The sequence below is a fragment of the Canis aureus genome, chromosome X, assembly GCF_053574225.1.
Source record: "Canis aureus isolate CA01 chromosome X, VMU_Caureus_v.1.0, whole genome shotgun sequence".
NCBI lineage: Eukaryota > Metazoa > Chordata > Mammalia > Carnivora > Canidae > Canis > Canis aureus.
The window spans coordinates 79,482,272-79,495,408 of record NC_135649.1 but is presented as its reverse complement, the minus strand read 5'-3'; the positions used below and the strand labels follow the sequence as shown (position 1 = coordinate 79,495,408).

At 46.4% G+C, this 13,137-nt stretch overlaps 1 protein-coding gene across 6 annotated transcripts in view; it reads right to left on the bottom strand.

Moving 5' to 3' along the window:
• IQSEC2 (IQ motif and Sec7 domain ArfGEF 2) overlaps positions 1 to 13,137 on the bottom strand; it is a 79,728-nt gene that overhangs the window by 52,536 nt on the left and 14,055 nt on the right. For all 6 annotated transcript variants that reach the window (XR_013374367.1, XR_013374366.1, XR_013374368.1 and 3 more), the window contains exon 2: positions 193 to 222. Coding sequence is in view for 3 of the 6 variants with exons in the window: in XM_077887355.1 (XP_077743481.1) it covers positions 193 to 222 (30 nt within the window). In the remaining 3 variants the exon portion in view is untranslated. The remainder of the gene's footprint in view (positions 1 to 192; positions 223 to 13,137) is intronic.

Genomic DNA, 13,137 nt, shown 5'->3' with positions numbered 1-13,137 from the left:
TTCCACGCCTGCTACACTCACCTTAGCCCTTCCACTCTGCTCCATACCCACTCCTAGTACCAATGGGACAAAACCCCTGGGGTCGACTGCCCCCCCCCGCCCCTGCCCACAGATCCCCAAGTAACAAACCAAAGGGCCCACCCCAGTCCCTGTCCCATCTCCCCACTGCTACTACAGAAAGAGGGTACTGACCTGACTGTCCTGGAATTCTCACCATCAGATCTGAAAGGGAAGCAGAAAAAAAAAAACCCAATGATCAGTACACGCTCTCTGTTCTTCTCCTGGTGCCCTATGCAATGGCCTTGTGGCCTAACACATGCCGGGAAAAGGAAGGGGAGGGTATTTCATGCAGAGGAGAGCCAATGGGAAAGTTGTTGGGACCAGGAAGAAGATAGTATGGTGGGGGTGGACTGAACCAGGGGAGGAGTGGGTGTGGGTGAGGTTGGAGAGGTTCCTGGAACCAACCATGAGGGCCCTGGTGGGTCACAGTGAGAAGTGAGGCCCAAATCGAAGTGGCTAAGAGGCAGCCCACAGCTGTGGGCCAAGGCAGAGCCCCCCACTTTAAACGCAGAGAGACCTAGCCCTGGATATTAGTTTTGCCACAGACCAGCCTCGTGACCCAGGCAAGCCATTTCCCTTCTCAAGACCTGAGCCTCAGTCTCCCTCTCCCCACCTGGAACATAAGGCCAATCTGGGCAGGACTGTTGGGATGATTAAGCCCTCTGGAACCCAGCAGACAAATGCCAGGTATTATTAACAACATAGAAAAGGCTTTGCCAATTGCCTAGTTCAACCTGCTTATTTTCTAGATGAAGGGAATGAAGCTGAGGGGGTAAGTGAGTCAGCTGCTGGGCTCCTTTCTACTACGCTGGCCTGCCTTCTTCAGCTGGCCTGCCTTCTTCATCGTGAGGCCCCCTCAGAGGTGAAAGAAGGGCAGAGAGGAGAGAATGGGGTGCAAGACAGCTCTGAGGGAGCTGAGGGAATGAGTGAAATCTGCAGCACACCCCTCTGGCTGCTTCTCCTGGGGAGGGGGTGTGGTGAGGGGCAGGGAGGATTGGGATCGTGGCACTGGGGTATCCAGGGTGAGAAAGGGGAGACAGGACCCAGGAACTTGGAAGAATTGGCAAAGTGTGGGAAGCAGCTTTTCTCATCTCCTTTGTCTTCTTCCTCCTCCTTTACAGTCCCCCCGCCCCTCCCCACACTCCCCACCCGCCACCCCCCCCAGCCCCACCCCCGCCCACATTTTCCCTGCAGAGAAGAGAGAGATAACACATCACAGGCTCTGTCCTCAGGTAAGAGAACCAAGACTCAAGCTCAGTGAGAGGAGCATTATCTCTGCTGCATGCAAAATGAGACAGGGGTGCATGGGGAGAGGAGGTGGACCTCAGAAGAGAGTATTTGCTATAAGAGTGAATGGGATCCCTGGGTGGCGCAGCGGTTTAGCGCCTGCCTTTGGCCCAGGGCGCAATCCTAGGATCAAATCCCACGTGCATGGAGCCTGCTTCTCCCTCTGCCTGTGTCTCTGCCTCTCTCTCTCTCTCTCTCTCTCTCTCTCTCTCTCTGTGACTATCATAAAAAAAAAAAGAGTGAATGGAGCCTGGTGGGATGAGCACTGGGTGTTATTGAACTCCAATAAAAAACAAACAAACAAACAAAAAGAGTAAATAGAGCCCTCACAGAGAGGTAGGGCAGGCAAGCAGCAGGGCACTGGAGCTCTAACAGAGCACTCCCAGTTCTGCTACTTACTAGCCACACGATCCTGGGGAAGGCACTCCCCTATGCCAAGCCTTGGCTTTCTCACTTGGAAAATGGGGTGAGGGGAGGATCCCTCCCCTCATCAGGTGGCTATGAGGCTTGGCCTAGCACACTTTCTGCCTGGCACATGGCACGTGTGTTCAGCCAAGGACAGTGGCACTAACCTTTAGCCTTCACAGCCCCCTAAAGGGACAGAGGACTAGGGCCGCAGAGCACGTTTTCACATTTATTAAAACCTTCCATCTCACTCCGAAGCAGCAAGACTGCTTTGAGGCCTGGCTCAATTTTTCACAGGTACCAGGTCGGAGGGGTCTGACTTCAATGATCCCCCAACTGCCAACAGAATCAAGGCCAAGCCCCTCAGCCTCTCTCCCTAACACTAAGCCTCTGCTCCAGGCAGGCTGCCCCCACCCCACCCCCTGAGCCCCGGCACACACTTAATAGGTCTACTGTATACCAAACCCAGACCTGGAAATATGAACCTTCCAAGAGCTCATGGACTGGCCCCCTGCCCCAATCTGCTTTAGAGCATAAGCAACATATATAATCATCCCCATCATCATGTGAAAAATCGCTGAGCACCTGCTATGTACCAGGCACCATGTTAGGCTCTTTCCCTACATTATCTACTTTGATCCTGCAATGTGAGAACTGTTCGTCCAATTTCTAGATGATTAAACTGAGACTCAGAGAGGTTGAAATGATTTGCCACACATCATACAAGTAGGGGAGCTTGGCATAAAGCCCAAAGCTTGTGCTCTTATCACCATACTCCACTGTACCAGTGGCTTGATGCTGAGCACATGCACACCATTAAGGTGAGATCCCTTGTCCTATATCCCTGATGCCAAGACAGACTCTTCCTCTCTAGGGCTCTTTCTTCTGAGGGGTTATCACACATGTACTTCTGCTCCAAAAGCATTTCTATGTGATGTGTTACAGTCCTCAAGATGGCACTTCAGGGGAGTGAAAGAGCTCCAAGCCATGATGCAGATGTATTAACCAGTTCTCCTCACCGTGGACTAATTCTTACCAGTTTAAGAGTGTTTGGCATCATGCAACATTCAAGGTAGGGGTGCTTCCCACCTCGGAGGTTTCCGGCTCCTTACACATTTAGTATGTTATGAATTACACGTAGATAACAGTGACCATTAATGCTATTCTTTCCTATACCTCCCTGGGGCTAATGACCTGCCGAATGGTCAGTCTACCTCTTACTCCACTAAGCTGAGCCACTATTCTTTGGAAGATAGCACACACTTGGATAAGTCACTTCTGGCTAGACCTTGGTTCCTCATCTATAAACAATGGGGCTGTGTTAAGTTGAGTTCCCAACAACCTTCAGGCTCTGAAATTTTTTGTTCCTTTGGAATGCCAAAGTTTCTCTTTTGTATCAATTTGGTTCAGCTGTCTAGTACATAGAGACCCAAAGACCCAGGGGACAAGGCCTCCCTTTATCAATCCATGTCAGGAGAAGAAATCAATCTGTCTTGCTACTCCCACAGCCTTCTCCTGATGACAGGCCACTTAAGATTCCAGGGTTCTCAAAAGGTTTAACAGGGCCAGTTCTTATCCTCAGGAGTGGTCCTCAATAAATAGTAATTCATCGGGGGATCCCTGGGTGGCGCAGCAGTTTGGCGCCTGCCTTTGGCCCAGGGCGCGATCCTGGAGACCCGGGATCGAATCCCACATCGGGCTCCCGGTGCATGGAGCCTGCTTCTCCCTCTGCCTGTGTCTCTGCCTCTCTCTCTCTCACTGTGTGCCTATCATAAATAAATAAAAAAAAATTTTTTAATAGTAATTCATCAAAGCCTATGAGTACAGTGACCGTATTTTCTGAACCCAAAACTTGGGCATGTAATCGGACCAAGGATTTTTTTTAAGCAATCTCTACATCCAACATGGGGCTCGAACTCACAACCCCGAGATCAAGAGTCTCATGCTCTTCCAACCAAGCCAGCCAGGCACCCTTGACCAAGGATTCTGACACTGCTGCTTCCAGGTATAAGAAGCAGTCTGGCAGATGAGACAATAAATGGCAAAATATGGAAAGTTCCTGAACCTTTGGGGGACCTATTGGGATAACAGGGCAGAATAACTGAAAAGAATGTAAGCCCTTCAGTTGCCACATTGGGGTTTCTGCCCTTGCCTCCTGACTGGTTCCCTGCCTCTGGTTTAGGTCTTCCCAGCCATCCGTAAACAGCACCTCAGGAAACAATAAGATGCCTCACCCCAAGAACCTAGAATTAGATAAACAAGACTGTCCTCTGAGAGCTAAACTAACAAACATAAAATATATCAGAAATGAGAAATGCAAAGTTACCTGAAAGAGACAGACTGGTCCTCAAGTCAGGATGTGAGTTGAGTAACATGTCTAAAAACTCATGTGTCCAAGAGAAAGGAGGTTGGATACTGATGGAGGTAGATTTTTTTTAAGGAAGCCTGAAGGACAACCATGAACAGGGCTTCTTCCAGCAGTGCCCTGAGGACAAGGAGGTGGGTATCCTAGCCCAGGTATCACACAGGTCTCTCCAAAAACTGACAATCAGCCCTAGGGCAGCCAGGCACCTTCTCTCCTAGACATTGCCTGGTCTAACTGCAAGTCTCTTCATTGGAGAACTCCCTTCTCACTGCTAAAGGAACATCTCTAAAGTACACATCAGTTGATGTGGTTCTCTTGCTTTAAGCATCAGTAACTCCTCCCAGTGACCTCCCTGCCTGTCTTGCCCAAACTCTCTAAGGCTCTCCACCTCACCCTGCCCTCCCATCCCTTTTTCACGCATCTGGTATTGGCTACCTGGAACACTCCCTGCCCCTCTTTAGGTCTTTTAAATTATTTTTTTTGAGATCTTTATTTATTTGAGAGAGAGAGAGAACGCACAAGCAAGGGGGAGGAGTAGAGGGAGAAGCAGACTTCCCGCTGAGCAGGGAGCCCCGATGCGGGACTCGATCCCAGGACCCCAGGATCATGACTTGAGCCAAAGGCAGACGCCTAACCAACTGAGCCCTCCAGGTGCCCTTTTAAAATTATTTTTAATTGTATTAAAGTGATACGTGAAACAGCTGAAAAAGTCAAACTGTCAAAGGATCTTAGAATGAAACTCCTTTTCTTTTTTTTTTTGTTTTTTTTGTTTTTGTTTTTTGTTTTTTTTTTTAATTTATTTTTTATTGGTGTTCAATTTACTAACATACAGAATAACCCCCAGTGCCCGTCACCCATTCACTCCCACCCCCCGCCCTCCTCCCCTTCTACCACCCCTAGTTCGTTTCCCAGAGTTAGGAGTCTTCATGTTCTGTCTCCCTTTCTGATATTTCCCACACATTTCTTCTCCCTTCCCTTATATTCCCTTTCACTATTATTTATATTCCCCACATGAATGAGAACATATAATGTTTGTCCTTCTCCGACTGACTTACTTCACTCAGCATAATACCCTCCAGTTCCATCCACGTTGAAGCAAATGGTGGGTATTTGTCATTTCTAATAGCTGAGTAATATTCCATTGTGTACATAAACCACATCTTCTTTATCCATTCATCTTTCGTTGGACACCGAGGCTCCTTCCACAGTTTGGCTATCGTGGCCATTGCTGCTATAAACATCGGGGTGCAGGTGTCCCGGCATTTCATTGCATTTGTATCTTTGGGGTAAATCCCCAACAGTGCAATTGCTGGGTCGTAGGGCAGGTATATTTTTAACTGTTTGAGGAACCTCCACACAGTTTTCCAGAGTGGCTGCACCAGTTCACATTCCCACCAACAGGGTAAGAGGGTTCCCTTTTCTCCGCATCCTCTCCAACATTTGTTGTTTCCTGCCTTGTTAATTTGCCCCATTCTCACCGGTGTGAGGTGGTATCTCATTGTGGTTTTGATTTGTATTTCCCTGATGGCAAGTGATGCAGAGCATTTTCTCATATGCGTGTTGGCCATGTCTATATCTTCCTCTGTGAGATTTCTGTTCATGTCTTTAGCCCATTTCATGATTGGATTGTTTGTTTCTTTGGTGTTGATGAAACTCCTTTTCAATGTTATTTTTTCTCAGTTCACTTTCAGATTTCTAAAGTATATGTTCACATTGCTAATCTGCTTGTGAAACTTCTTTTGTGTGTCCTTTTACATTTTGCCAAAGTAATACATGTATGTAGATTTTCAAGTCATGCAGGACTGTGAGGATTGTAAAAAACAGATTCTCCACTCTACCCCCTTCCCACACCCAACCCCCACTCTCTGAGACAAACCCACTTCAACTCTTTTAACTGCTTGTTCAGGTATTTACCTCATCATTTCTAAAGAACCCGTTACACCTACCTCAATACCCAGTACTGGTAGCTGACATTACTATGACTGCATCAATGCTAATAATGGATAAATCATATCATATGCTATAACTACATTTCTTTTCCCATACTACTTTTTCTTTTCCCTGGGGTTGATGGTGGTGATGACTTTGCTTGCTTAGTTTTCTTCAGAACGATGATCAGTTCTCCCCAAACTCTGTCAGAAGTGCATTTCTTCTCTCAACGTGTTTTGACACATGAGGCAATCCATCAGATTTTCTTCTTTTTCCCTTCAAGACATTGTCCCTACTGCAATTCAGGCTGGGCGCTCTCTACACCCACCTAAGGTTGCACTAAGATCTTGTCCCTGCCCCATCACTCTGGGATTCCTTTCACCTTTCATCTGTTTCCTAGATCCCTTGGACTTTTTTCTGACTTTATGTCTACATTTTGCTGGAGCACATTCTCCAGCACTCTGAGCAAAAAGGCCTAGGACATAAAATCTTCAGACCGCATCTATCTGAAAAATGTATTCATTAGGCCTTCAGCCTTGATTGATAATTCTTTTTTTGTTTTATTCATAGAGACACAGATAGAGAATGAGAGGCAGAGACACAGGCAGAGGGAGAAGCGGGCTCCATGCAGAGAGCCCAACTTGGGACTGGATCCAGGGTCTCCAGGATCATGCCCTGGGCTGCAGGCGGCCCTAAACCGCTGTGCCACCGGGGCTGCCCCTTGATTGATAATTCAACTGAGTATAGATTTCTAGGTTGGAAATTATGTTTGCTCAGAATTTTTAGAACACTGCTACATTTATTGTCTCCTAGCTTCCAGTGCTGCTGTTGAGAAATCCAATGCCATTCTTTTTCTTGATCTTTTGTGTATGATATGTTTTTGTTTTCTGGAACCCCTAAGGATCTTCTCTTTATCACTGGTATTCTGGAATTCCACAGGCATACCTTCGTGTGGGTCTTTTTATCATTTATTTTGCTGGTTACTCAGTGGGATTTTTATTCCTTCAGTTCTGGGACATGTTCTTGTATTTTGGCTTTGATTACTTCCTTCGTGCTGCTTCCTCCACTCTCTATTTCTGGAACTCCTGTGGTTGGATGTTGGAGTTCCTCAACTGATCCTCCAATTTTCTCATCTTTTCTCTTCTGTTGTCTATTTCTTCATCTTGTTATTTTGCTTTCCTAGGATGTTTTCTCTCCTTTTATTTTCTAATCCTTCCTGCTGAAATCTTTATTTTGACCCTATCTTTAATTTCCCAGGGTTCTTCTCCTCCCTCCTGACGTCTGTTCCTTCCAAGTTCCTTTCTTTACTGTTTGTTTGCTTGCTTTTTTGGTCACTCTATAGGTTGATATCTTCTTCAAAAAGCCTTGTACTATCTGATCATATCTAGCTGCCTAAGGCTTGCCAGTGGTGTGCGTGTGTGTGTGTGTGTGTTAAATGTCAGTTGTACCAATGCTTAATTTACATAAAATCAAATATACCAATCTTAAGGGTCCTTGGCTGGTGATCCTTGGTGATTGGTTTCCCTAACACTAACAAGCAGATGGGAAGCTCTGTATATAGATGAGGATTGCCAGGTGGTAGGCTTCACTACAGTTGCTGGGCTGAAGCCTGTTCTTTTGTTGGAAGACTCCCATTTGTCATCTTTTGCAGGCCTTTCTCTAGAGCCTTTCAGTTTCCTCAAAGAAGACTACTTTGATCCCTTGTATGCTCCTGACTTTGGTGTCCTAGAAGTAGGAAAGTGGGAGGAGGTTGGGGTCCCACTGTTTTAGGATGCAGAAACCTTTGCTTATAACCCTATTCCATCCCACCCTTTATTGTGCCTGGTATCCCCAAGCCCAGGGCCTCTTAACTTCAATTTGTCCAAAAAATCAACCCCCATCTGCAGAGATGGGGTTGGGGGTGGAGGAGGCCCCTCACTAGATGGGGCCAGGGAGGGGACAAGAGGGTCTGTTAACAGACTTTTAAAATTCTCCCTGTTTTCAATTCCATACCTCACCCTGCCTTCTGTGGTTCATAGTGCCTCTGAATTCTCATATTTCAGTTGGATTTGGGGAAGCAGCAGAGATAAATAAGTTAATTCAACTCATTATGTTTAACAGGAAGTTCCCCCCCTTTTTTTTATTCCAGCCAACTCCTAATCATTTTCCGTGACTCATTTAGGCAAGACCTCCTCCAGAAAGCTTATCTTAATGTTTCTAGGCTGGATGAGGAGGCCCTCCTCTGTTCTCCTGTAGTATCCTTTTCTTGCTTCCATCACAGCCCTGATCAAACTGTTCTGAAAGTGTCCATTACCGTGCCTGACTCTCCCTGCAGAGGGGGAGCCCCTGGCAGTCTGGGGCTGTGACTTAGTCACACCTGTACCCCTATATCTCAGGGTCTGGCTCACAGAGGTATGGAGCCATTATGTGGTGATGGAATGAATGAACAAATGAATGACTACCAGAATGTGTCAGACCCAGCCACGGGTAAAATCTAGAAAGGGAAATAAGCTGAGGACAGTTGTTCCTCTACAAGGCCAGTTCCCCAAATGCTGTAAGTTTTAGAGCTGTATGTGCAAGGATGCCCACTGCAGCCTGATTTAAAACTGTGGAAAAAATGGGCCCAGCTTCTGTGCCCTACATTCGGAGGATGGTTAAGTACATTATGGTATATCAGTTGCCGTTAAAAATAATGCTCGTGGAGAATATGCAATTACGTGGGGGAAACGCTCAAGTGAAAAGAAGCAAGAAAAAAATCGTATGTGCTGTATCATTTCAACTACATGAAAAGAATAAAAAAGAACAAGGGAAATACATCAAATGCTCGCAGTGGCTGCCTTTGTGTGCTGTAATTACAGGTAATATTTTTCACCTCTACTTTTCTGAGTTTTTTCTACATTTTCTAATGCAAGGATGCATTAAATGTCTAATTTTTTTAAAAGCTCCTAAGAAATGAAGGTAAATGTCCTGCAAGTGCTATGGAGAAAATACTGTGACGGGGGACCTAAGAGTCTGTGGGCAGGTCCAGCTGTGCTTGCTGGGGAGGCTCTGTTCTTTACTGCTCAGAGGCCTTGAAGACTCAGGCCCATGGATACCACCCATCCCCTCACTGCAAAAGCAGGACCTAGCTCGGGAAGCCAAAGAAGGGGGATCTTGGGGTCTAGCTTATTACAAATCACAATACCATAGGCCATGCTGGGAAACAGAGGGCCCTAAATTGGACCCCAAACTTTAGATGCCTCTCTCCATGAGGTAAAGGGTCTGTGGGGCCATGGGAATACAGCCATCAGGATCTTTGGCCCTCTGTCTTCTAGACTGCACTCCTGGTACCCAGAACCCCAGAGTCTCCTGCCTGTATCTCTTGAGCTTATTTGCAAGAATTGTGTGGTCTTATCATCCAGGTCCATCTGCTAGGCCCAACAGGTGGCCAAGGGGAAGTTGGATGGAGGCAGGGCTTTGATGTGTATGTACTCCATGAATATGGAGTAGCCATATTCATCCCAAGGTTCTATAAGAACCATAGGTAGGAAGAGAAGCAAGGAGGGCCAAAAGCCTCAACTGGTACCTGGGCCCTGAAAAAGTAGAGGCAGGCAAGTCCATAGGTCCTTAGGCCTCAGGGTTTATAGAAAGGCCTAACACTAAGAGGAAGACAGATCTAGGTTCAAATCCACTTATTTGCTGTGCAACCACAAATGAGTCCATTCCTTTCCCTGAACCTCAGTTTCTCCAACTATAAAACAGGTATAATAATATCCACTTCAGAGAGTTGTGGTGAGGCTTGCTGGGGACAGAACAGCCTAGTGGTTACGAGCACAGGCTTTGGGTCAGACAGGCCTAGACCTCAATTGCAGCTCTGCCCCTCTTAACTATGTGAATTATATCTGTAAGGTTCAGTTTGCTCATCAATGTAATGTAAATAGCAATAGCATTAACCCAACAGAGCTTCTGGAAGGATTATGGTCATAAATAATGTGCAAAACATTGGAAAATGCTTCAATGAGGAAAGGCTGCTTAATAATAATTGTGCAAATACTGACTATGGTGGAGTCGACGGGACCTTCTCTACTCCCCATACTCCTGTCCAGCTTGATTTTTCACCATAGCACTTAACACTATAGGACAGATTCTGCATCCTCTTGTTTCTTTTCTGCCCCTGCCTGCCGACCCCCAGATATCCACACACTAGAATATCAGCTTCACAAGGCAGAGATTTTGTCTGCTTTGTTCAGTGTTGCCAAGTACCTGGAACAGTGCGACATACAGAGAAGATGTTCTTCTACAGTTTAGTAGCTATCTGCTCCTTAGGGGTAAAAAGATGTTCTTGGCTAATAAAATAGCCAGAATATGGGCATGGGAGCACAAAGAAGTCCACTTTGCTTAGGGAACACGACACAGTTCAATACAACTTGAATACTGGTCAGGAAAGGAAGAACATGGCTAGAAAGATGAGTGGAGCCCTGGCCTTTCCAAAAGGAGCATGCAAGAGCTTTCCTAGACCAAAAGTGATATAAAGACTTACTTGCAATGGCCAAGGAATGGAAAAGCCCTGAGGAAAAGGCAAAAGACGCCTCCTAAGTTCAAGAGCCACCTAAATCGTGACAATGTGAAAAGTGACTGTAAAAACCTCTTGAAAGAGGGCAGCCCTGGTGGCCCAGCAGTTTAGCGCCGTCTTCAGCCCGGGGTGTGATCCTGGAGACCCGGGATCGAGTCCCACGTCAGGCTCCCTCCATGGAGCCTGCTTCTTCCTCTGCCTGTGTCTTTGCCTGCCTCTCTCTCTCTCTCTCTCTCTCTCTTTCTCTCTCTCTCTCTGTCATGAATAAATAAATAAAATCTATGCTGAGTGAAATAAGTCAATCGGAAAAGGACAAACATTATATGGTCTCATTCATTTGGGGAATATAAAAATTAGTGAAAGGGAATAAAGGGAAAGGAGAGAAAAGGAGTGAAAATATCAGTGAGGGTGACGGAACATGAGAGACACCTAACTCTGGGAAATGAACAAGGGGTAGTGGAAAGGGAGGTGGGCGGGGGGTTGGGGTGACTGGGTGATGGGCACTGAGGGGGGCACTTGGCAGGATGAGCACTGGATGTTATGCTAAATGTTGGTAAATTGAACTTCAATAAAAAATTTTTTTAATCTTTAAAAAAAAAACAACAACTCTTGAAAGATAATTCAGAAGGAGAAGACTCCTGCCCCAGGGACCCATCTGAGCCAAGAATTGGACCTAGAAATGACACATAGGTGGTTAGAGAAGTCAGGAAGATGAGATGATGGTGACATGCAAGAAAATCTTATAAAGGTTAATAAGAGAGAACCACTAGATGAGCCACTGGGCAAATCAAAAAGCTTGTTGGATAATGAAACCACTTTCAGCAATCAAAGGCCAAGATGGTGGCAGAGATGTAAAACGAAGGCCATGATAATCTCGGTTGCTGATTATCCTTTTGTTGGTGATCACTCTTCCTATGGTCCTTGATGAGCACTATTTGTGGAGTAAGTTCTAGGATGCTGAGGATGATGATGAAGACGGCTGCATACTTCAAAGGAAATATTTGGCTATCACTTTTCAATTTCTTTTCTCAGGAAATAGGCAGTGCCATTTTACATTATTATTTTAAAAAGAAGACAGGCAGAGACTACAACGAAGAGCCTTGAATGCCAAACAACAGACTATTGTCCTGTAATTTCTGGGGAGCCCTTAGGGAGCTCAGCCCTGGGACTGATAAGGTCAGATGCTGCCTTCCCTGATCCCAGGCTCCTTCCTGTCAAGCAGGCTTTATTTGGTCTTAAGCATATTCTACCTTCTAACAATCCAAAAAGAATAAAGTGACTATTTATTAAGTACCTATGATGGGTTCGGGGCTTGCACTGTGTTCTTGACAGCTGGGCAAGATGGTTATTCTTCCCATCGTACAGATGTGAAAACTCAGGCTCAGGACAGCCATGTGATTTGCCTAGAGTTATGCAGCTAATAAGTGGTGGGGCTGAGATTCAGGTCTGGTTGGTCTAACTCTAAAACCAACGCTTTTAACTGCTACAGCTGTGGCTTCCTTCTGTCATGCCAGAGCTAAGTGGCACTTCATCTCCCATACCAGCCTGTGAGCTTGGCCTCTCTCCCTCACCTGGCCCCCATCTCCCCTATACACAGTGCAGCCCAAGCCCGGCATCCACCCTCAACCATAAACATTCAGGGAAGTACTTCTGGAAGAAACAATCATTCTAGGTCAGAGGGAGGGCACCAAACAGGGAAGGTGGGATTAGGCACAGGTATTACAGTCCAGATCAGCTCAGCATTAGGACCAAAAAAAAAAAAAAAAAGAAAAAAAGAAAAAAGAAAAAGAAGGGGAAGAGAGAGAGAGAAAAGTAAAATGGAACTGGCTCTCTCCAGCCCTCCCTTCCTGCCTCCCTCTGCTAGAGGCAAAGGGATGGAGGATCAGTCATGATGGGAAGGAGAGTGGGTGGAAGTGGGGAGCAGCCTAGAGCAGCTCGCTGTTGCAGAAGCCTCACTCAGCCTCAAAGCCCCCTCCTGTGCGCTAGGGACCCTGGTCTGGCCTACCTGCTCCCCCTGCCTAAGCAAAGGAGGCTGGGCTGCACTCCCAGGAGCCCACTAAAATGAATGTGGAAAACAAAACAAGATATGAAGTCATAACAGTGAAGAGGATGGAAGAAAGCAATATCAACGGATGAGAGATTTAAATGAAGGTCTGTAAGCTAAAAACAAAGAGAAGAGTGTTCATATTTGAAGGAGAGCCAGGGACACCATTCAGGGGGTGGCAGCCAGGGTGGGAGCCAATCAGGCCAGCAGAGGCCCAGAGAGACTCCAGACTTGGAGATGATCAGGGATGATCAGGGATGATCAGGATCTGAAAACAGGGGGATAAACTGAAAATAAGTACATGAAATCCTCCCCTGCTCCCCTAACTCCCAAATCCAGAATACAAGCTGCCTGGCATGTGCCCCTAGGCAAAATGTCAGAGAGCTTCTAGCTAAAGGAATTAAACTATCTAGGGTGAATTAGGGCACCCAGTGGCATGTTGGTGTCTCCAGAATAAAGTGCTTTACATTCTGGCATTTAGGGGGCCACCCATGATAACAGCCAGCTCTCTGGAGG